This window comes from Hyperolius riggenbachi, chromosome 2 (genome assembly GCF_040937935.1).
Source record: "Hyperolius riggenbachi isolate aHypRig1 chromosome 2, aHypRig1.pri, whole genome shotgun sequence".
Taxonomy (NCBI): domain Eukaryota; kingdom Metazoa; phylum Chordata; class Amphibia; order Anura; family Hyperoliidae; genus Hyperolius; species Hyperolius riggenbachi.
The window spans coordinates 30,417,202-30,439,769 of NC_090647.1; the positions used below are offsets into that span (position 1 = coordinate 30,417,202).

Consider the following 22,568-nt stretch of genomic DNA (forward strand, 5'->3'; position numbering starts at 1 on the left):
AGCAACCTTCATCATGACCTGGTGACTTTAAACTTCTCTGACAAAGAAGAGAAGCACATGGCAGGAAACCGCCTCCCAGGAGGACAGCCTCCCGAGGGCCAGCAGAATGACTCCTTCCTGGCAGAAATGTTAGAAATGAGGGTAAGGAGGTCACATATGTTACTATCTCTCTTCCCTGCAGTTTTATTGGTATCTGTAAGTCAATAGAAGCCCCCAAGGAGACATAGATAAAGCAAACAATGCCGAAGTATGAGACAGTCTAGGTATTTATTATCTCTGACTATATTGAAATGCAGGACAATGTCATGCTGCATCTGGTACCGTTTAATCACGGGTCCCCTATTAATCATACCCTCAATGGGCTTTCCAGTAACCTCATGAAGAAACCGGCACAGAATTAATGACTCGAAGACTGCACAGTGGCCTCAATTCACGGAGCATTATCAAACGTTTATCAAACACTTTATCAAACGTTTGATAATTTACCTCATGGGTAAAAGCTCACTAAGGCCTCAATTCATGGAGCTTTATCAAACACTTTATCAAACGTTTGATAATTTACCTCATGGGTAAAATCTAATTTTGAATTCACTAAGGTGTTATATATTTATTGAACGTTTTATCGGTAAAACATTCGATAAATATATAACACCTTAGTGAATTCAAAATTAGATTTTAGCCATGAGGTAAATTATCAAACGTTTATCAAACGTTTGATAAAGTGTTTGATAAAGCTCCGTGAATTGAGGCCTAAGGTGTTATATATTTGTTGAACGTTTTATTGGTAAAACATTAGATAAATATATAACACCTTAGTGAATTCAAAATTAGATTTTACCCATGAGGTAATTTATCAAACGTTTATCAAACGTTTGATTAAGTGTTTGATAAAACTCCGTGAATTGAGGCCAGTGCAGCAAGACGGCTCAGCACAGCTCTTTATCAAGAAACAAATTGTAACCCTAGAATAAGAAATTGTTGCAATGCTATTCCATGGCCTCATTCTTCCGTAAGGCACGCTAGGATCCATATGACACTGCAGAAGCCTTTCTCTGCCCTCGTAAGAGGCACAGCTCCTGGATTCTCAAAGTTCAATATCAGCAGAAATTTGTATTTTTCTTCTCAATAGTGTGGAATGGGCTTAGCACTTTTGTCTTTTTATTGCTGTTCGAGCCCCCACTGGAAGGGTTTTACCCCACTTCCCGTCCCTAGGACCTCCTTCTGTTTTCTAAAGGGGGACCAAACTCACACATGAATGTGTAAGTGCTAAGACTGCATGGCAGCAGGTAGGAGCAAGGGGGTGTGTCACTTACTTTGGGGCAGGTAAGGACAAGTGGGGTGGGGGGGGGTCACAGGGGGTGGGTCTCTCCTCTCTGGAGCAGGTAGGTGGGGCAGCACGGTGGCGTAGTGGTTAGTGTGCTCACCTTGCAGCGCTGTGTACCTGGTTCAAATCCCAGCCAGGTCAACATCTGCAAGGAGTTTGTATGTTCTCCCCGTGCCTGCGTGGGTTTCCTCCGGGCACTCCGGTTTCCTCCCACATCCCAAAAAACATACGGATAGGTTAATTGGCTCCCCCCTAAATTGGCCCTAGACTGCAACACATACACTACACAATACATACATAGATATAGGACTATGGTAGGGAATTAGATTGTGAGCTCCTCTGAGGGACAGTTAATGACAAGACAATGTACTCTGTACAGTGCTGTGGAAGATGTTGGTGCTATATAAATAATAATAATAATAATAAAGGTAGCGGTAAGGGGTGGGGCAGGTAAGGACAAGTGGGGGGGGGGGGCACAGGGGGTGAGTCTCTCCTCTCTGGAGCAGGTAGGGGTAAGGGGTGGGGCAATCCCATCCGGGACTATATTTATGCAAATATATGCTTAGAACTGGACCAATTAGAAATCTTCAGCTTACTACATGCGATGGTCCAATTCGAACCTGTATGAAATTAACATAACATTTGCATCAGCCCCAAAGTATTAGCCTGTTAGCAGCCCTTTCATGCTGCTGACAGTCTGCTCTACACAAATCCCTGACAACCAGGCCACTTAATCATTTCATTATGCAGGAAACAGATTGAAGATGTCACATGACTCCGATCGTGCTCAAGCAGAAATAGTTGAGCCCGATTGGATCCAATCTACTGCGCCTGCGCCAGACTGCTGTAGGTAAATATTTACATCGCCAGTGTTCAGGGGCTGCCAGCACTGAATCCCAGCGGGTAAGGAGGACAGGGGAAGTCTCATTACGATCCAGAGACTTCGCCCTTCCAAGGTAAGTGTGTGTGTGTGGTGGTGGGTGGGGGGTCGTTACAGATCCTCTTTAAGGTGTCCATACATTTTGTCGATTTTTGCTTGCAGATTTTATCACTATGATCGGATCGCCCAGAGATTGATACCCTGATAATGATGATAGTTTTAATCGATTTCTGTTTGCAATCGATCAGAACTATCGATCTCTCTGTATGGAAAAATCTTGCTTGTAGTCGGGTGTGTAGCCATAGCGGAAGTAGATCCGTGGCTAATCGATGTACCCCTGGCAAGTCTTCTCCATCTCAAAGTTGCTCGTCCTCCTGGTCCATGCAGAGTGTTAGCAGCGGAGCGCATACTCACCTGTCCGCTGGCATGCTCCTCCTGAGTCCGCTCTCCATCCCAGTCACAGCTATCATATACCATGACCGTTATGCACGTGGTCACGTAATGCCACTGGGTAACCGGGTACAGGTGATAGAGAATAGACACAGGAGGAGTGTGCCAGCAGACAGGTGAGTATGCGCTCTGCTGCCAACACTCTGCATGTGCCCGGGTGGAGCGATAGATGGGGGTAGACATGAAGCGTCTGCCAGCAATGGAGGCGGTTATATGGATTTTTAATTGATTTTAAGGTGAAATCAATTTAAAATCTTTTTGTGGCGTGTGGCCGTAACAGATCCCTCTTTCATCAGGTTTCGATCAGAAAGGGATCTATCTGTTATAGAATCTGGTGACTATTTGCCAGTGTATGACCCGCCTTACATAATACCCTATAATAAAGGGCCTAAAACATGTAACATCTTTGCACTAAGTGACAGTAGTCACATCCCTATGGAAAAGGTGTATAAGCGTGCCCCCTGCTGGACAGATACGGTGGCATCACTGCTATCTGTCACAGTATATCACGTTACCTGGAGTGGGGGATCATTACACACTCTATTACTGGACCTGAGCCGAAAGGACAATGCAGTATTTCCTCCTAACAGCCGAGTACACTGTCCTTAGTACAACGAGCCTTCCCCTCGTCTGTCCGTATAATCTGCCAGTGTGGAGGGGGTCAGTCTCCTGGTGTGGGAGATCAGAAACAGTCGACACACAGGCTGCGGCCCGCGTCCTCCACAGCCTGACCCAGAGAGGCCTGACAGAGGCCAAAGCTGAGGCGGGAACAAGACCTCATTCACACCCGTCTCCATGGTAACACAGCTTTACTTCCTAGTGTGGCTATCCTCTGTATTATAGTCAGGAATGGTCAATCAAAATGCAGAGCTGAGTTATTTTATGCAAATTTTATGCAAATACATACAAACTTGAACTTGGACCAATTACATGCAACAGCTGCACACTGTACAATTAGCATAAAATTAGCATAAAATTAACATTTTACACACAATTTGTTGGAGGGTCCAGAGACTTGCCACTACTGAGGTAAGTATCTAACTTTTTAAAAATCTTTTCCAGTGTCATTTGAGGCCCCTTTTACACTTGCATTGCAGTGTGTTGCGTTACCCTGTGTTACCGCAGAGTAAGTCAATGGGGCCTAGCACAATTCCCGGGTTGCGCTGGAAGTTTTCAAAGTCCGCAGTGAGCTACCGTATGCTTTCCGCGGCGACGCAAGAATTCAATCAACGGGAGCACACTGCATTGTGGCGAGGATGCACACGGGCCAACGGGAATCCCAGTGTCCAGCAGGGAGTATGTCACTGAGCGGGGGCGGTGCTATGCATATGACCCTGTCTGCGCACTCTGCCCAGCAGGGAGTACGTCACTGAGCGGGGGCGGTGCTATGCATATGACCCTGTCAGTGCACTCTGCCCAGCAAAGAGTACGTCACTGAGCGGGGGCGGTGCTTTGCATATGACCCTGTCTGCGCACTCTGCCCAGCAGGGAGTACGTCACTGAGCGGGGGCGGTGCTATGCATATGACCATGTCTGCGCACTCTGCCCAGCAGGGAGTACATCACTGATTGGGGGTGGTGCTATGCATATGACCCTGTCAGCGCACTCTTCCCAGCAGGGAGTACATCACTGATTGGGGGCGGTGCTATGCATATGACCCTGTCTGCGCACTCTGCCCAGCAGGGAGTACGTCACTGAGCGGGGGCGGTGCTATGCATATGACCCTGTCAGTGCACTCTGCCCAGCAGAGAGTACGTCACTGAGCGGGGGCGGTGCTTTGCATATGACCCTGTCTGCGCACTCTGCCCAGCAGGGAGTACGTCACTGAGCGGGGGCGGTGCTATGCATATGACCATGTCTGCGCACTCTGCCCAGCAGGGAGTACATCACTGATTGGGGGTGGTGCTATGCATATGACCCTGTCAGCGCACTCTTCCCAGCAGGGAGTACATCACTGATTGGGGGCGGTGCTATGCATATGACCCTGTCAGCGCATTCTGCCAAGCAAGGAGTACGTCACTGAAATGGGCGGTGCTATGCATATGACCCTGTCGGTGCACTCTGCCCAGCAGGGAGTACATCACTGAGTGGGGGCGGTGCTATGCATATGACCCTGTCAGTGCACTGTGCCACAGGGACATAAGTTTGTACATTTTTGTGTTGTGGTGGGATGTGGCCCCACCGCAAGGCAAAAAATAAAAGTAAAACCACCCTGAAAGACACCTGAAGTGAGAGGCATATGGACGCTGCCGTATTCATCTCCTTTTAAACAATGCACATTGCCTGGCTGTCCTGCTGATCCTCTGCCTCTAATACTTTCAGCCATAGACCCTGAACAAGCATGCAGATCAGAGGTTTGACTGAAGTGTGATTGGATAATGCTTGTTCCAGGTGTGTGATTCAGACACTACTGATGCATGAAAGATCAGCAGGGCTGCCAGGCAACTGCTATTGTCTAAAAGGAAATAAATATGGCAGCCTCCATATCACTCTCACTTCAGGCCTCGTTGCCATGACTGCACTGTAGCCACACACAGTTGGTTGTCGACTGCATTGCTCCGCAATTTGCCCCGATGCGGTTGCAACCCCATTTATTTATAATGAACGGAATCGGACTAAAAATGCACGAAAATGCATGCAGCCATGTGTTGGGATTCTGGTGAATCCTGCCACATGGATGGGGGGGACATCAGACAGTGCAGTCTACACACTTCTAATGTCCCTGCTAAGGATGGCCCTGCTTAGAAGAATTCATGGAGAAACATGTGATCAGTTTGATCAGCTGATAGATTTGTAAGGTTCTGATTTGCTGTGATGACTTCCTGGTTTAACACATGATCAGAACCAGCAAATCAGAACCTTACAAATCTATCAGCTGATCAAACTGATCACATGCTTCTCCATGAGTTCTCCTAAGTCCCTGCCAATCGGATTGCGTTGCTAAAACGGGGCTGAAATCACCCAAGTGAAAATGAGGCCTTAAAGAGGCCCTGTACTGAGAATAACTTAATGAATAAAATAGCTTATTTTCTTTACAATATTCAGCATATTATAACATTTTGAGTTAGTATTTACGTCCATTGAGAAATCTTTCCTCACCCAGAGTTACATTATGAAATTCATCACAGGTGACGACATCTATAGATGCAGCTCTGCAAAATGTTTGTTTACGTAGAGTTCTGCAATATACCTGGTTTCCCAGAATGCTCTTAGAGGAGAATTCCACATAGCTAAACAGCCTAGGTTACGCGTCACTGTAGGGCGGGGCTACATAACAATAAATAGATATAGGAATTGTTTCTGATGCTGAAACCAGGAAAATGGCCGTAAAAGTGGCTATACAGAATTATTTACTGCATTCTACTACATGTCACTACAGGGCCTCTTTAAGTCCCCATCACTCTAATATAAGCCTGATAAAATAACCCTCCAACTGACAAAGGCCTGGAAAAAATACAAGTATTGGTGATCTGGCTTATTCATTAGTCACTCAGGAAAGGAGAGAAGAAATGTCTCACATCCTGGTAAAACGCAGCAAGAAAATAGTCAGACCACCCAAAGATTACATCCAAAACAAAGCCCAGACAACAAGCGGCATTCAGCTGCAGGAGAGAGAATGTTTCCCCTTCTAGACAGAGGATCCTTCCTTCAGTTTTGTGTAAACGCATTTAGGCAGCGCGGTGGTGTAGTGGTTAGTGCTCTTGCCTTGCAGCGCGGGGTCCCCGATTCGTATCCCAGCCAGGGCACTATCTGCATGGAGTTTGTATGTTCCCTTTGTGTCTTTGTGGGTTTCCGCCCAAAAACATAAACATAGGTTTACTGGCTTCCCCCTAAGCTGGCCCTAGACTATTATACATACACTATATGATATAGACCAGTGTTTCTCAACATTTTATTGGCATGTACCCCTTTTAAAACCCTGTACTCCCCAAGTACCCCCTAGCATAGTAAACATTATCACAAGTACCTCTTGACAAATATATATTTAATCTTAGTACATGATAATTGGTACTAAACAATTTCCAAGCATTTACTATTGTTTTTAATTAGCTAAAATACTAATTTGATGGTGTTTAAATACGATTTATCATTTTCTAAAACTCTAAATTTGTTATTCTTAGTTAAGTATATCAAGCCCAAGTACCCCCTGGAACCATCAGAAGTACCCCCTGGGGTACGCGTACCACACGTTGAGAACCTAGGATATAGACCAGTGATCTGCAAACTTGGTTCTCCAGCTGAACTACAAGTCCCACAATGCATTGTGGGAGTCTGACAGCCACAGTCATGATTCATAAAGACAAATGCATTGTGGGACTTGTAGTTCCTTAACAGCTGGAGAGACAAGTTTGCAGATCACTGATGTAGACATAGGACTATGGTAGGGATTAGATTGTGAGCCCCTCTGAGGGACAGTTAGTGACAAGACAACATACTATGCACAGTCCTGCGTAAGCTGTCAGCGCTATATAAATAATAATAATAACCTTCTTAAAAATTAATTATGCACAGAAGATTTACATTAAAAAAAACCTTCAGTATCTATTCATAGATCCTCAGCAACCTACTACTGCCTGCTGAATCCCACTCAGATTAGAACTCCGCCCCTCCCCAGCTATGTACACATTGTAGATTGTTGCTGGTTGATTGACAGTGGTAAAGAGCCTATAAAAATGAACGAGGTCGCCGTAAATCTGCGATTCCCCATTGCATGACAAAAACCTGTGCCTCGTCCCTGCCCGTTATTACGGCGGGCCCCGGACCCCTCCTCACTAATGGGTTAAATGGTACAGTAGACGGTATGTGTAGATAACATCTCCCACACTTCATTGTACTGAAATCACTCCTCAGCGGCTGAAACGCGACCCGGCGCAGGATTACCACCGTGTCAGCTTCCCAGTGACTGAGTGGAAAAGAAAACAAGGTTGTGTTTGATAGAAGTGAATGAGATGTAAGCAGGACACCTCGCCCAAACAGACTATTACTAAACACTGGACTCGCAGGGCCCGCTCCTATTCCTCATATGGGCACAGGGCCTGGGCAAGGGTCCTGCCACACAACGCACAGCTTTAACCCTTTCAGCAGAAGAAATCTGGAGTCAACACAGAATCCGGAGGGGAAAGGGGGTTTTATATGCATAACTGGGGTATTTGTCACTTTTACCATCAACACGTTACAATGTTTCTCCTTGCGCTAGTCTAGATTAGCGGACCCCAGCAGGAAACCTCATAGGAAAATTCCGCTAACGTGATTGGGTAGACGGCACCCTTTCGAACTCTTAACCCATTGGCAACTTCAATAGAGTTATCTCGTTTGAGATAAGTGCACCGCTTATGACCTCAGTGGGCAGAACTCGTAGTGCTGTAAATTCATGGAAGGCTTTGATGTCTCTCTTCTAGCAGAAAATATAGAAACTGTAAGCAGAGTCCTCTGTTATTGTCTCACACTGCCCTCTAGTGACAAGTGGCCATAAATACACATTACAGCAGTACTAATTAGAAGCAAGAAAATGTAACAAATAGAGAAACAAAAAAATGTGCCTGGAGCACTTGCAAGCCTCTAAATAAACTGGCTGCTAAAGGGCTAACGTCCTTAGCGGTTATCACAAGTCCGGCTCGGGGTAGAAAAAAACAAGCTTGAAACGGTTATCCCGAGCTGAACCCGTGGAAGCCGCCGAGAGGTCTATGCAGAGCAATGCGCCCAGTGGGCATTGTAACTCACCTCCCGGAGCATCCCAATGTCGGCCGCCATTCTTCTTCCTCTCCGCCGAGGGTCTGCTTCCCCCTGGTGAGATCGCCAACTGTCGTCATGACGACAGCCGCAATCTCACTATAGGGTTACAGCGCCACATGGAGGACGGAAGGAGAACTGCAGCGCTGGATGCCAGGGAGGTGAGGGAGTGCTGAGCTGCTGCAGATCTCTGCGGTGTGATTTTTTTCCAGGTTTTAGGGTCTAAAAGCCTGCTAAAAGATTGCACTGCTGTTAGACCCTAAAATCTAGAAAGAATCAGACCGCCGGGGGGGTTAAGCTACATACACACGTAAGATAACTATTTTTCAGAACAACAGATAATTAGCAGATGAACAAGCATTTGACAACTGGAATGCCGATCTCCTGATTGAACGAGGTCATACAACATATACGGACTGGCTATATGTTCAAACGACCGATCAGTAATAAATATTGCGCGCGCATAAAGAAGTAACGTTAGAGTTTGTTGGGTGACGATTCTGCACATGCGTGCAATGATCGTCATCTAGCGATTTCCATAAACACCTTTAGAAATAAACGATCATCGTTCAATCAGATCCAGCCTGACGGATCCGCATCCCATGTCCCATGCCTCCCCTCCGCGTTCAGCCTCCGGCGCAGGGTCCCTGCCGGTGCCGGGCCGACCTCGAGGTCATCTCTACTGCGCCTGCACGAGCGCCGCTGTCAATCAAGTCTACGTTGTCCCAAATGTACTGCGCAGGTGCAGAACTACTACGCCTACGCACTACACTGCAGACAACGTGGACTTGATTGACAGCGGAGCATGCACAGGCATACTAGAGGAGGTCGACCTCTGCACTTGGGACCCTGCTCTTGCGGCTGAGCGCGGGGCGGGACATGTCAGCTGCAAGGGGCTGGAGGAAGCCCCGGTTAAGTGAAGCGGGGGGGGGGGGGAGGTTGCCTGATGACTCCTTTAAGGTGTCAGACAGCCAGGTTGTAGTAAACTACACCCACACTATTTGGCCAATCAAAACACTTTGTGCTGTAGATAGTGCTGTGATTGGAGAACTGTTTGCCTATGAGGTCTCCCGCTGGGTCCCCTAAACCAGACTAGTGCCTCCTCCATAAGCCTAGGCACAAGAAGGAAGCGACTTGAGGACATCTGGGAGGGGCAGAAGCATAGTGAATGTTTTTTTTTTTTTTTACGTTGTAAAGCCTGGTACACACTTTCAATTATAACTGGTCAATCATTGACCAATTTTACCACCTCCATGAGGGACAACAGATATGGAATACTATGAGCAGATTGTGTGGGTAAACCCTCAAACTACACAGAGGTGGTAAAACTGGTCAGTGATTGGCCAATCCTAATTGAAAGTGTGTACCAGGCTTTCATCTAGAGCCAATTTAGGGGAAAGTCAATTAACAAATCAAAATTGGATGTGTGTAGTAGCCTTATGACATCAGTGGACGTTTGGTTTGGTTTACACAGGTATTGCAATCACTTGGGGTGTTTATGAGGGTTTTATCCCTTTGTGCCTTAACAGGCGACCATGCACGTTCCCAAAACAATTGTCGAATGCTTAAAGTGAACCAGAGACGAAGCACCCTCATGTATTTTACCATACAGTATATATCACTGGAAACATTAGAGAAAACACCTACCCTGCTCTCTGTTTCATTCTGCACTGCACAGCTTGTTTCTAATCAGCCCTGATAAAATCCCCGACTGAGCATTCAGTCTGGCTTTGCTATAATGACTCAACTATAATGATTCTCTTAGCAGAGCCAGCAGGGGGCAGGCTTGGGCTTGAAAAGACACTAGAGAACACAGACTGAGCTATAAATATTCCTGAGCAAAGCCATTTTATCAGGGCTGATAACAAGCAAGCTGGGCAGTGCAGAATGAAATGGAGAGCAGGGTAGGTGTTTTCTCTAATGTTCCCACTGATATATATGGTAAAATACACGAGGGTGCTTCGTCGCTGGTTCACTTTAACCCAGAGAATAAATAACGATCTGACAGCGGGGGGGGCATTGGGGTGCTACATCGTCTGGATTGGGCGATGATAATTCCAGGAGTCACTTTCACAATCTCAATCACTCATGCAGGATTTAGTGGAAAAAGAAAAAGAAAGAGAACCATGTTGGTGAGTCAGTGTCCCCGTCCCGCAAGCGTCACTCGGCGAACTTCACTTCTTCCCTCTTGTTTATTGGAGACAAGTCAGCGGAAACATATGAGGTTTAGATTAAAGAGCTTATGGATATCCTGGTATAAGTCAAACTCTGTCCTAAACATTGAGTATGAAAACTTCAAATAAGCCATGATAAAGTTATAAACAACCCACCGAGATAAGACCTCCTGTATACTTCATGTCTATACATCTCATCTTGTGAAAATATGTGTGCCGTCTAATAAGCTGCAGAAATGCCGAAGGAAAGGAGATCTTCAACGTCCTTTATAGAGGGGAAGGCTTAAAGAGACTCCGTAACAAAAATTGCATCCTGTTTTTTATCATCCTACAAGTTCCAAAAGCTATTCTAATGTGTTCTGGCTTACTACAGCACGTTCTACTATCACCATCTCTGTAATAAATCAACTTATCTCTCTCTTGTCAGACTTGTCGGCCTGTGTCTGGAAGGCTGCCAAGTTCTTCAGTGTTGTGGTTCTGTGATGCATCTCCCCCTTCCAGGCCCATCTCTGCACACTGCCTGTGTATTATTTAGATTAGAGCAGCTTCTCTCTTCTCTCTTCTCTTTTACAAGCTGGATAAATCCTCCTCTGAGCTGGCTGGGCTTTCACATACTGAGGAATTACATACAGGCACAGCTGTCTGCACTCTGCAGGAAGAAACAGCCTGACACTTCAGTGGGTGATAGCTGCAGGGGGAAAGAAGGACACAAATGATCTCTTGAGATTCAAAAGGAAGGCTGTATACAGCCTGCTTGTGTATGGATGTATTTTCTATGTGTGGACATACTGTACATCAACCTACTTCCTGTTTTGGTGGCCATTTTGTTTGTTTATAAACAAACTTTTTAAAACTGTTTTCAACCACTTTTAATGCGGCGAGGAGCGGCGAAATTGTGTCAGAGGGTAATAGGAGATGTCCCCTAACGCACTGGTATGTTTACTTTTGTGCGATTTTAACAATACAGATTCTCTTTAAAGGACAACTGAAGTGAGAAGAGTATGGAGGCTGCCATGTTTATTTTCTATTAAACAATACCAGTTGCCTGGCAGCCCTGCTGATCTATTTGGCTGCAGCAGTGTCTAAATAACACTAGAAACAACTAATCTTGTCAGATCTGACAATACTGTCAGAAACACCTGATATGCTGCATGCTTGTTCGGGGGCTATGGGTGAAAGCATTAGAGACAGAGGATCAGCAGGAAAGCCAGCTAACTGGTATTGTTTAAAAGGAAATAAATATGGCAGCTTCCATATACTTCTCGCTTCAGTTGTCCTTCGAAGGACCACTTTGGGGGAAAAAAAAAAAAAAGGATCTATACAAAGATGGCAGCCAGCTTCTCTGTTCGATTACACAGTATTTTGGCAGTGTGCTTTTGTAAATTTAAAAAACCCTGAGAATCCCCCATGAGGAGATGAACTAGTCCAAAACCTGTCAGATTTTCCTACCTACTGTAAGTGACAGCGATATAGGAGAAAGTAATACAGTATATAGATCAACTTACTCTGAAAGAAATGTACATTTATGCATTTTAAAGAGATACTGAACCGAAAAAAAATAATATGATATAGTTAATTGGTTGTGTACTATGAATAATTACTAGAAGATTAGCAGCAAAGAAAATATTCTCATATTTTTATTTTCAGGTATATAGTATTTTTTTCTAACATTGCATCATTCTACAATATGTGCAGATTACACAACACTCAGCATTCAAAATGATTCTTTCAGAGCAGTCTGTGAACTAATGACCTCTCCTCTGCCAGATAAAAAGTAAATAGTCCAGGAACAGTTGAGATAATAAAAGTCAGAAAACAGCCCTCTCCACGACTTTGAAAGTCGTAGAGCTTAATGGCTTTTTTGCCTAGAGATAACAACTGGAGTTTCTTAACTCTTCCTGTACTGGAAACAATTGATGTATCTGATGTTAATGTTTTATTTCTTAGCTGTACTACACATACAAATCATCATATCATAATTTTTTTTTCGCTTTAGTGTCTCTTTAAATGTTACACTTTTTCCTGACAGTTGACCTGTACGTTGCCGGTACACTTGTCGATTTTCCCTGGCAGATTCAATCATGATCGCATTCGCCCAAGAACGATGCAGCAACATGACTACCCGATCATTTGTTTGGTTGATTTCTGGACAAAATGTATCAAACCATCGATCGGTCCAAACAGAAAGATCTCGCACAAAAGGGCGCTGGGCGATAGATTTCGGGATGACCGATGCCCCCCCAGGTCTCCCCACATCTAAAATGTGCTCCCCCCAGGCCTGTGGAGAGTGTTCGCAGCAGAGTACACACTCACATGTACACTGTCACAATCCTCCTGTGCCTCTCTCCATCGCCGCAGGGTCTCCCCATGAGGTTATGGACTACTCCAAAACCTGTCGGTTCTGTCAGATTTTAACTGTTCCACAAGTGAGATGCAAAATGCGCTTTTATAAGCTGAAAGGCAACAGGCCACCTATACGTTCTCACCACTCCAGGACCTACCCTGAGCCCCTGCGGGTCCAATCACTTTAAAGGATATTATCCCCGCACTTTGATTGCCACTTGACAGGAAACTTGACAGGCAGCCTATTGGGCCAATCAAAGTGCGGGGATAATGTCATTGCCAATTGCCAATTAGCATGCATACGTTTGTAGCGCTCGCTTTGCTAGCTCTGATAAGGCACGCTAGCTCTGATAAGGTATGTTAACTCTGATAAGGCATGTTCACTCTGATTCACAAACGGTGCTAACTGTTAGCACGGCTTTTCGCGTGGTTTAGCGCGTTTTCACATCAACGCGAATTTATCGCGCAAATGCGACCGTTAACGTACAAAAAATTTGTGTTAATGCGCGCATGCTAATTTTTGCGCGCAATAACCGTTATCACGTGAAATTTCGCGGGAAGCACTTTTCACAGCGTGATAACAGTTAGCACCGTTTTGTGAATCAGGCCCTATTTGTTATAATGAATCAACCTCCATATCTGCACCGCAATGTCCATGACCGGCAGGATCAGGATGGTGGTGGACCGGCAAGTAGACCATGCACACCATTATCTGGATACCACACTATCAGGTGTATTATGATGCATTAGCATGCCTTTATAATTACAATATTGTCGTTGGAGCTTGTCCATAGTTGACAGTGTTTTTTTGACCTACTTTTTGGTACTTTTTTTATTGCAAACTGCTGAAAAGTTATTTTAAACAGAATATGAAAAATGATCTCCCAGGAGAAAAGGTGAATTGAATAAAGGCCACACATACACACATCAGACCATAGTCTTTGGAAAATGAAAGATATCAGACCAACTTTTTACCCCCTTCCATGTAGTATGAGAGCCATACCTACACAGTCTATTCTATGGAGCTGAACTCCCCATCAGATAGAGATCTTACCCCCTTCCATGTAGTATGAGAGCCACACCTACACAGTCTACTTTATGGAGCTGAACTCCCCATCAGACAGAAATCTTACCCCCTTCCATGTAGTATGAGAGCCACACCTACACAGTCTATTCTATGGAGCTGCACTCCCCATCAGACAGAAATCTTACCCCCTTCCATGTAGTATGAGAGCCATACCTACACAGTCTATTCTATGGAGCTGAGCTCCCCATCAGACAGAAATCTTACCCCCTTCCATGTAGTATGAGAGCCACACCTACACAGTCTATTCTATGGAGCTGCACTCCCCATCAGACAGAAATCTTACCCCCTTCCATGTAGTATGAGAGCCATACTCTACACAGTCTATTCTATGGAGCTGCACTCCCCATCAGACAGAAATCTTACCCCCTTCCATGTAGTATGAGAGCCACACCTACACAGTCTATTCTATACAGCTGCACTCCCCATCAGACAGAAATCTTACCCGCTTCCATGTAGTATGAGAGCCATACCTACACAGTCTATTCTATGGAGCTGCACTCCCCATCAGACAGAAATCTTACCCCCTTCCATGTAGTATGAGAGCCACACCTACACAGTCTATTCTATGGAGCTGATCTCCCCATCAGACAGAAATCTTACCCCCTTCCATGTAGTATGAGAGCCATACTCTACACAGTCTATTCTATGGAGCTGCACTCCCCATCAGACAGAAATCTTACCCCCTTCCATGTAGTATGAGAGCCATACTCTACACAGTCTATTCTATGGAGCTGCACTCCCCATCAGACAGAAATCTTACCCCCTTCCATGTAATATGAGAGCCATACTCTACACTGTCTATTCTATGGAGCTGAACGCCCCATCAGACAGAAATCTTACCCCCTTCCATGTAGTATGAGAGCCACACCTACACAGTCTATTCTATGGAGCTGCACTCCCCATCAGACAGAAATCTTACCCCCTTCCATGTAGTATGAGAGCCATACTCTACAGTCTATTCTATGGAGCTGAACTCCCCATCAGACAGAAATCTTACCCCCCTCCATGTAGTATGAGAGCCACACCTACACAGTCTATTCTATGGAGCTGCACTCCCCATCAGACAGAAATCCCACCCCCTTCCATGTAGTATGAGAGCCATACTCTACACAGTCTATTCTATGGAGCTGAGCTCCCCATCAGACAGAAATCTTACCCCCTTCCATGTAGTATGAGAGCCACACCTACACAGTCTATTCTATGGAGCTGCACTCCCCATCAGACAGAAATCTTACCCCCTTCCATGTAGTATGAGAGCCACACCTACACAGTCTATTCTATGGAGCTGCACTCCCCATCAGACAGAGATCTTACCACCTTCCATGTAGTATGAGAGCCATACTCTACACAGTCTATTCTATGGAGCTGCACTCCCCATCAGACAGACATCTTACCCCCTTCCATGTAGTATGAGAGCCACACCTACACAGTCTATTCTATGGAGCTGCACTCCCCATCAGACAGAAATCTTACCCCCTTCCATGTAGTATGAGAGCCACACCTACACAGTCTATTCTATGGAGCTGCACTCCCCATCAGATAGAGATCTTACCCCCTTCCATGTAGTATGAGAGCCATACCTACACAGTCTATTCTATGGAGCTGCACTCCCCATCAGACAGAAATCTTACCCCCTTCCATGTAGTATGAGAGCCACACCTACACAGTCTATTCTATGGAGCTGCACTCCCCATCAGATAGAGATCTTACCCCCTTCCATGTAGTATGAGAGCCATACTCTACACAGTCTATTCTATGGAGCTACACTCCCCATCAGATAGAGATCTTACCCCCTTCCATGTAGTATGAGAGCCATACCTGCACAGTCTATTCTATGGAGCTGCACTCCCCATCAGATAGAGATCTTACCCCCTTCCATGTAGTATGAGAGCCACACCTACACAGTCTATTCTATGGAGCTGCACTCCCCATCAGACAGAAATCTTACCCCCTTCCATGTAGTATGAGAGCCATACCTGCACAGTCTATTCTATGGAGCTGCACTCCCCATCAGACAGAAATCTTACCCCCTTCCATGTAGTATGAGAGCCACACCTACACAGTCTATTCTATGGAGCTGCACTCCCCATCAGACAGAGATCTTACCCCCTTCCATGTAGTATGAGAGCCACACCTACACAGTCTATTCTATGGAGCTGCACTCCCCATCAGACAGAAATCTTACCCCCTTCCATGTAGTATGAGAGCCACACCTACACAGTCTATTCTATGGAGCTGCACTCCCCATCAGACAGAAATCTTACCCCCTTCCATGTAGTATGAGAGCCACACCTACACAGTCTATTCTATGGAGCTGAACTCCCCATCAGATAGAAGTCTTTGCAAGATGCTGCACACACAGATGCTGCACACATTCAACAGATCAGTATCTGCAAAAGATCTGTTCCTGCCACAGATCCGTTCCTGCAAAATGCATTCATAGTCTATGAGATCTGCAGATCCTCATACACATCTTGTTTAACTGACATTCATTTGCAGATCAGACAATCATCTGCAGATCCAAAGATCCATCCTGGTGGATCTGATCTGCAGATGATTGTCCGTTAAACAAGGTGTGTATGATGATCTGCAGATCTCATAGACTATGAATGCATTTTGCAGGAACGGATCTTTTGCAGATACTGATCTGTTGCATCTTGCAAAGATTTCTGTCTGATGGGGAGTTCAGCTCCATAGAATAGACTGTGTAGAGTATGGCTCTCATACTACATGGAAGGTGGTAAGATTTCTGTCTGATGGGGAGCTCAGCTCCATAGAATAGACTGTGTAGGTGTGGCTCTCATACTACATGGAAGGGGGTAAGATCTCTGTCTGATGTGGAGTGCAGCTCCATAGAATAGACTGTGTAGAGTATGGCTCTCATACTACATGGAAGGGGGTAAAATTGGTCTGTGATCTTTCATTTACCGAAGACTATGGTCTCATGTGTGTAAGCCAATGGGTGATCAGCATCCTCTAAAATGTCTCCTTAAAGGGAATCCATGGTGAAAGTGATATCCTAATCATGCACTGCCTGTATATATATTGTATACTTCCCCACCTCTTGTCCCCCCCCCCCCCCATTCCTTTAGATTGTAAGCTCACAAGAGCACGGCTCTCTCCCCCTTTTGTGTCTTGGATTGTTATTCATTTCATAGCTTCCTCTCTGTTATACATTTTATTCATCATGTTACATCTGTCATTGTAATCTCCAGTTCTGTATTTTGTATATCATTGTGTGTTTGTTTTCCTATTTTGTACAGCGCCACAGAATATGTTGGTGCTTTATAATAATAATAAATAATTATAATATGGAGGCTGTCATATGTACAGTATTTCCCTTTAAACAATGCAAGTTGCCTGGCTGTCCCCCAGATCCTCTGCCTCTAATAGTTTTAGCCATAGCCCCTGAACAAGCATGCAGATCAGATGTTTAATTATCACTCAAGCCTGATTAGCTGCATGCTTGTCTCAGGTGTGATTCAGACACTACTGACCAGAAAAATCAGCAGGATTGCCAGGCAACTGGTATTATTTAAAAGGAAATAAATATGGCAGCCTCCATATCACTCTCACCTCAGGTTCACCTTAGACTACAGCTGGCCCTTCCTTCACCAAAATACAGGTAGTCCCCGGTTAACAATCGAGATAGGAACTGTAGGTTAGTTCTTAACCTGAATCTGTTCTTAAGTAGAAACACTGTGCCATCTCTGTCCCTTGTACCTCCTCTGTGCCCTCCTGTGTCTCCAGTGTCCCCCTCTGTGTCACCTCTGTCCCTTGTACCTCCTCTGTGCCCTCCTGTGCCTCCAGTGTCCCCCTCTGTGTCACCTCTGCCCTCTGTACCTCCTCTGTGCCCCCCTGTGCCTCCAGTGTCCCCCTCTGTGTCACCTCTGTCCCATGTACCTCCTCTGTGCCCTCCTGTGCCTCCAGTGTCCCCCTCTGTGTCACCTCTGCCCCCTGTACCTCCTCTGTGCCTCCAGTGTCCCCCTGTGTGCCATCTCTGTCCCCTGTACCTCCTCTGTGCCCCCCTGTGCCTCCAGTGTCCCCCTCTGTGTCACCTCTGTCCCCTGTACCTCCTCTGTGCTCTCCTGTGCCTCCCTCGGTGTCACTTCTGTCCCCTGTACCTCCTCTGTGCCCCCCTGTGCCTCCAGTGTCCCCTCTGTCCCCTGTACCTCCTCTGTGCCCTCCTGTGCCTCCAGTGTCCCCCTCTGTGTCACCTCTGCCCTCTGTACCTCCTCTGTGCCCTCCTGTGCCTCCAGTGTCCCCCTCTTTGTCACCTCTGCCCCCTGTACCTCCTCTTTGCCCTCCTGTGCTTCCAGTGTCCCCCTCTGTGTCACCTCTGTCCCCTGTACCTCCTCTGTGCCCTCCTGTGCCTCCAGTGTCCCCCTCTGTGTCACCTCTGTCCCCTGTACCTCCTCTGTGCCCTCCTGTGCCTCCAGTGTCCCCCTCTGTGTCACCTCTGTCCCCTGCACCTCCTCTGTGCCCTCCTGTGCCTCCAGTGCCCCCCTCTGTGTCACCTCTGTCCCCTGTACCTCCTCTGTGCCCTCCTGTGCCTCCAGTGTCCCCCTCTGTGTCACCTCTGTCCCCTGTACCTCCTCTGTGCCCTCCTGTGCCTCCAGTGTCCCCCTCTGTGTCACCTCTGTCCCCTGTACCTCCTCTGTGCCCTCCTGTGCCTCCAGTGTCCCCCTCTGTGTCACCTCTGTCCCCTGTACCTCCTCTGTGCCCTCCTGTGCCTCCAGTGTCCCCCTCTGTGTCACCTCTGCCCCCTGTACCTCCTCTGTGCCCCTCTGTGCCTCCAGTGTCCCCCTCTGTGTCACCTCTGTCCCCTGTACCTCCTCTGTGCCCTCCTGTGCCTCCAGTGTCCCCCTCTGTGTCACCTCTGTCCCCTGTACCTCCTCTGTGCCCTCCTGTGCCTCCAGTGTCCCCCTCTGTGTCACCTCTGCCCTTTGTATCTGTTTATACAAGTTTAAAAGCCAATTTTTCTTCGAATTTGTTTTAAAATCGATTTTCTCAAAAACTACAAGTCCAATTTGAAAAAAAAAAAAACACACAATCCATGCCGTTCGTATCGGCGGGTTGTTCGTAAGTCAGGGACTACCTGTAAAGAAAGGTCTGTGCAACATAGTTGTATAATGACTACATACTATACTGTATTTGTGCTTATTATTTTACTGAAAACTGTCCGAGGGATGTACCAGGGGAACTGTATACCAAACAATAGGTGTAAATAGACCTATAAGGGTACTAGTAGTAGTACCCTTATAGGGCTATTTAGTCCCCTGCCTAGTGGACCTAGCGTTTGGCTTATTATTTCACTGTCTGCAGCTGGTGTACAAAAATCTGCAGATAAGAAATGTGTCACCATGCCATTTCTGAAAATGACTAATCACTCATCTTCTGCTTTCGGGATCCTCATCTCCCTTCATGCTTCCATTGGCTGCTCTGCTAATCATGTGACTCTGGTCCAGCAGTGATTCCGTCCCATCAAAGTCTGCGGTCGGGTTTCCTTTATATCAATAACCTCAAACTTTGCCATCCACTTGCACCCCCCAAACACCAGAGACAACGAGAACCCAGCAGGCCAGGCAGAGACACGAGGAAGGATTAGTTCTGTAAACACCACTGCAGACGTGCTGACACCACTTGGCAGATTTTCACATAAAAACAACGTTTTCAAGTCAAACAACTAAAAATACTGCAAAACACCTAATAATGTTCAGTGTGGATGCTATAAATGTAAGAGCCAAACAGACACTTGGGAGCCGGCGCGGGAGATAATTCTCAGCAGACATCTCTGTGTCTCATCACACACAACTGAGGGAAGGAGAAAGAGGGGAAAAGCAAAACAGAATGAACCCCAGTCCATAATCACACATCGCCACACCGTCCGGGGCGTAGGTGCAAAGAGCCCGCAGAGACTGAAAGCAGTGACAGTGCAGTCTAACCAGTCACTAGAGATCAGTGACATCACCAACACTGCCATCTGTCCAATCACTAGAGACCAGTGACATCACCAACTGTGCAGTCTAACCAATCACTAGAGACCAGTGACATCACCAACTGTGCAGTCTAACCAATCACTAGAGACCAGTGACATCACCAACTGTTCAGTCTGACCAGTCACTAGAGACCAGTGACATCACCAACTGTTCAGTCTGACCAGTCACTAGAGACCAGTGACATCACCAATTGTGCAGTCTAACCAGTCACTAGAGACCAGTGACATCACCAACTGTGCCGTCTAACCAATCACTAGAGACCAGTGACATCACCAACTGTTCAGTCTGACCAGTCACTAGAGACCAGTGACATCACCAATTGTGCAGTCTAACCAGTCACTAGAGACCAGTGACATCACCAACTGTGCAGTCTAACCAGTCACTAGAGGCCAGTGACATCACCAACTGTGCAGTCTAACCAATCACTAGAGACCAGTGACATCACCAACTGTGCAATCTAACCAGTCACTAGAGACCAGTGACATCACCAACTGTTCAGTCTGACCAGTCACTAGAGACCAGTGACATCACCAATTGTGCAGTGTAACCAGTAACTAGAGACCAGTGACATCACCAACTGTGCAGTCTAACCAATCACTAGAGACCAGTGACATCACCAACTGTGCAGTCTAACCAATCACTGGAGACCAGTGACATCACCAACCGTACAGTCTAGCCAATCACTAGAGACCAGTGACATCACCAACACTGCAGTCTAACCAATCACTAGAGACCAGTGACATCACCAACACTGCAGTCTGTCCAATCACTAGAGACCAGTGACATCACCAACACTGCAGTCTGTCCAATCACTAGAGACCAGTGACATCACCAACACTGCAATCTCTCCAATAACTAGAGACCAGTGACTTACCGACAATACAATCTAATCAATCACTGGAGACCAATGACATCACCGACAGTGCAGTCTATCCGATCACTAGAGACCAGTGACATCACTGAGAATATAGTATCTTCAATCACTAGAGACCAGTGATATTACTGAGAATGCAGCCTATCCATCCACTAGAAACCAGTGACATCATTGAGAATACAGCCTATCCAGTCACTAGAGGCCAGTGACATCACTGAGAATGCAGCCTATCCATTCACTAGAGTCCAGTGACATCACTGAGAATGCAGCCTATCCATTCACTAGAGTCCAGTGACATTGCAGAGAATGCAGCCTATCCATCCACTAGAGACCAGTGACATCACTGAGAATGCAGCCTATCCATTCACTAGAGTCCAGTGACATCACTGAGAATGCAGCCTATCCATTCACTAGAGTCCAGTGACATTGCAGAGAATGCAGCCTATCCATCCACTAGAGACCAGTGACATCACTGAGAATGCAGCCTATCCATTCACTAGAGACCAGTGACATCACTGAGAATATAGTTTCTTCAATCACTAGAGACTAGTGACATTACTGAGAATGCAGCCTATCCATCCACTAGAGACCAGTGACATCACTGAGAATGCAGCCTATCCATTCACTAGAGACCAGTAAAATCACTGAGAATGCAGCCAATCCATTCACTAGAGTCCAGTGACATCACTGAGAATGCAGCCTATCCAGTCACTAGAGACCAGTGACATCACTGAGAATGCAGCCTATCCAGTCACTAGAGACCAGTGACATCACTGAGAATGCAGCCTATCCATTCACTAGAGACCAGTGACATCACTGAGAATGCAGCCTATCCAGTCACTATAGACCAGTGACATCACTGAGAATGCAGCCTATCCATTCACTAGCGACCAGTGACATCACTGAGAATGCAGCCTATCCAGTCACTAGAGACCAGTGACATCACATACAGTGCAGTCTATCCAATCACTAGAGACCCATCACCAACAGTACAGCTGATCCAATCACTACAGTCCCGTGACATCACTAGCAGTGCAGCGTGTACATTCACTAGAGGCCAAATACATCACTGTACAGAGATGTGCAAAGTCTACAAGTTTAAACGCACACATAACTTTTACAGCATAATTTTTGCATGAGGGGCTCCATGCTACTGCGCAGTGTGGCCTAGATCGTGGCAGAAGAGGAGCGCAGCCCGATCAGATCACCAACAAGCCCTTCTCGGTAATCTTTGGAGGGTCTGCAAGCAGCAACGCCCTGGGAAGCCTCTATAGGATCCAAAGGATCCCCTCTTCGTAGGTAAGTATGTGATTTTGTACCTAGGCAGGGACACTTATAACAGTTTATAAAATACTGTAACATTTAACAACAAAAATATGCAATAAAAACAGTGCTGACTGCTGAATATTTTATACAAGAAGACTGGTTTGTTTGTATCTCTGAAGCGCTGTGACTGCAGTTGTTTGTAAGTAGGGGCCATTCTGTGGTCAGGAGTGATGCAGTGCGCCTGAACGCTGGCTCTCCAGTCTCCCCATCCCGCTCAGCTGGCAGCAGAGTGGCGCGGCGCTGGATCTGGGCGTGGCTGGTGGATTCGGACGTCCAGCTCTGAGAGCAGCAGCTGTAACTCGTCTGCCTCTGGTAGCAGCTGCTGCTGAGGCCGGCGCTGCACTGAGGCAAATGGGTTAAAGCAGGTGTTTCCATTAGTGT

General features: G+C 46.4%; 1 protein-coding gene across 4 annotated transcripts in view; it reads right to left on the reverse strand.

Annotated features, from left to right (window-relative positions):
* Positions 1–22,568, reverse strand: part of CHRDL2 (chordin like 2) — a 94,411-nt gene that overhangs the window by 60,365 nt on the left and 11,478 nt on the right. The window contains exon 1 of one of the 4 annotated variants that reach the window (XM_068264654.1): positions 10,715–11,131. The exons of 1 other annotated variant lie outside the window; for it this stretch is intronic. In XM_068264654.1, coding sequence (XP_068120755.1) covers positions 10,715–10,751 — 37 coding nt within the window. In that variant the 5' untranslated portion in view covers positions 10,752–11,131. Of the gene's footprint in view, positions 1–3,169; positions 3,363–10,509; positions 10,576–10,714; positions 11,132–22,568 lie in introns of those variants that run through there. 2 more of the 4 variants (XM_068264656.1, XM_068264655.1) reach the window with 2 other exon arrangements.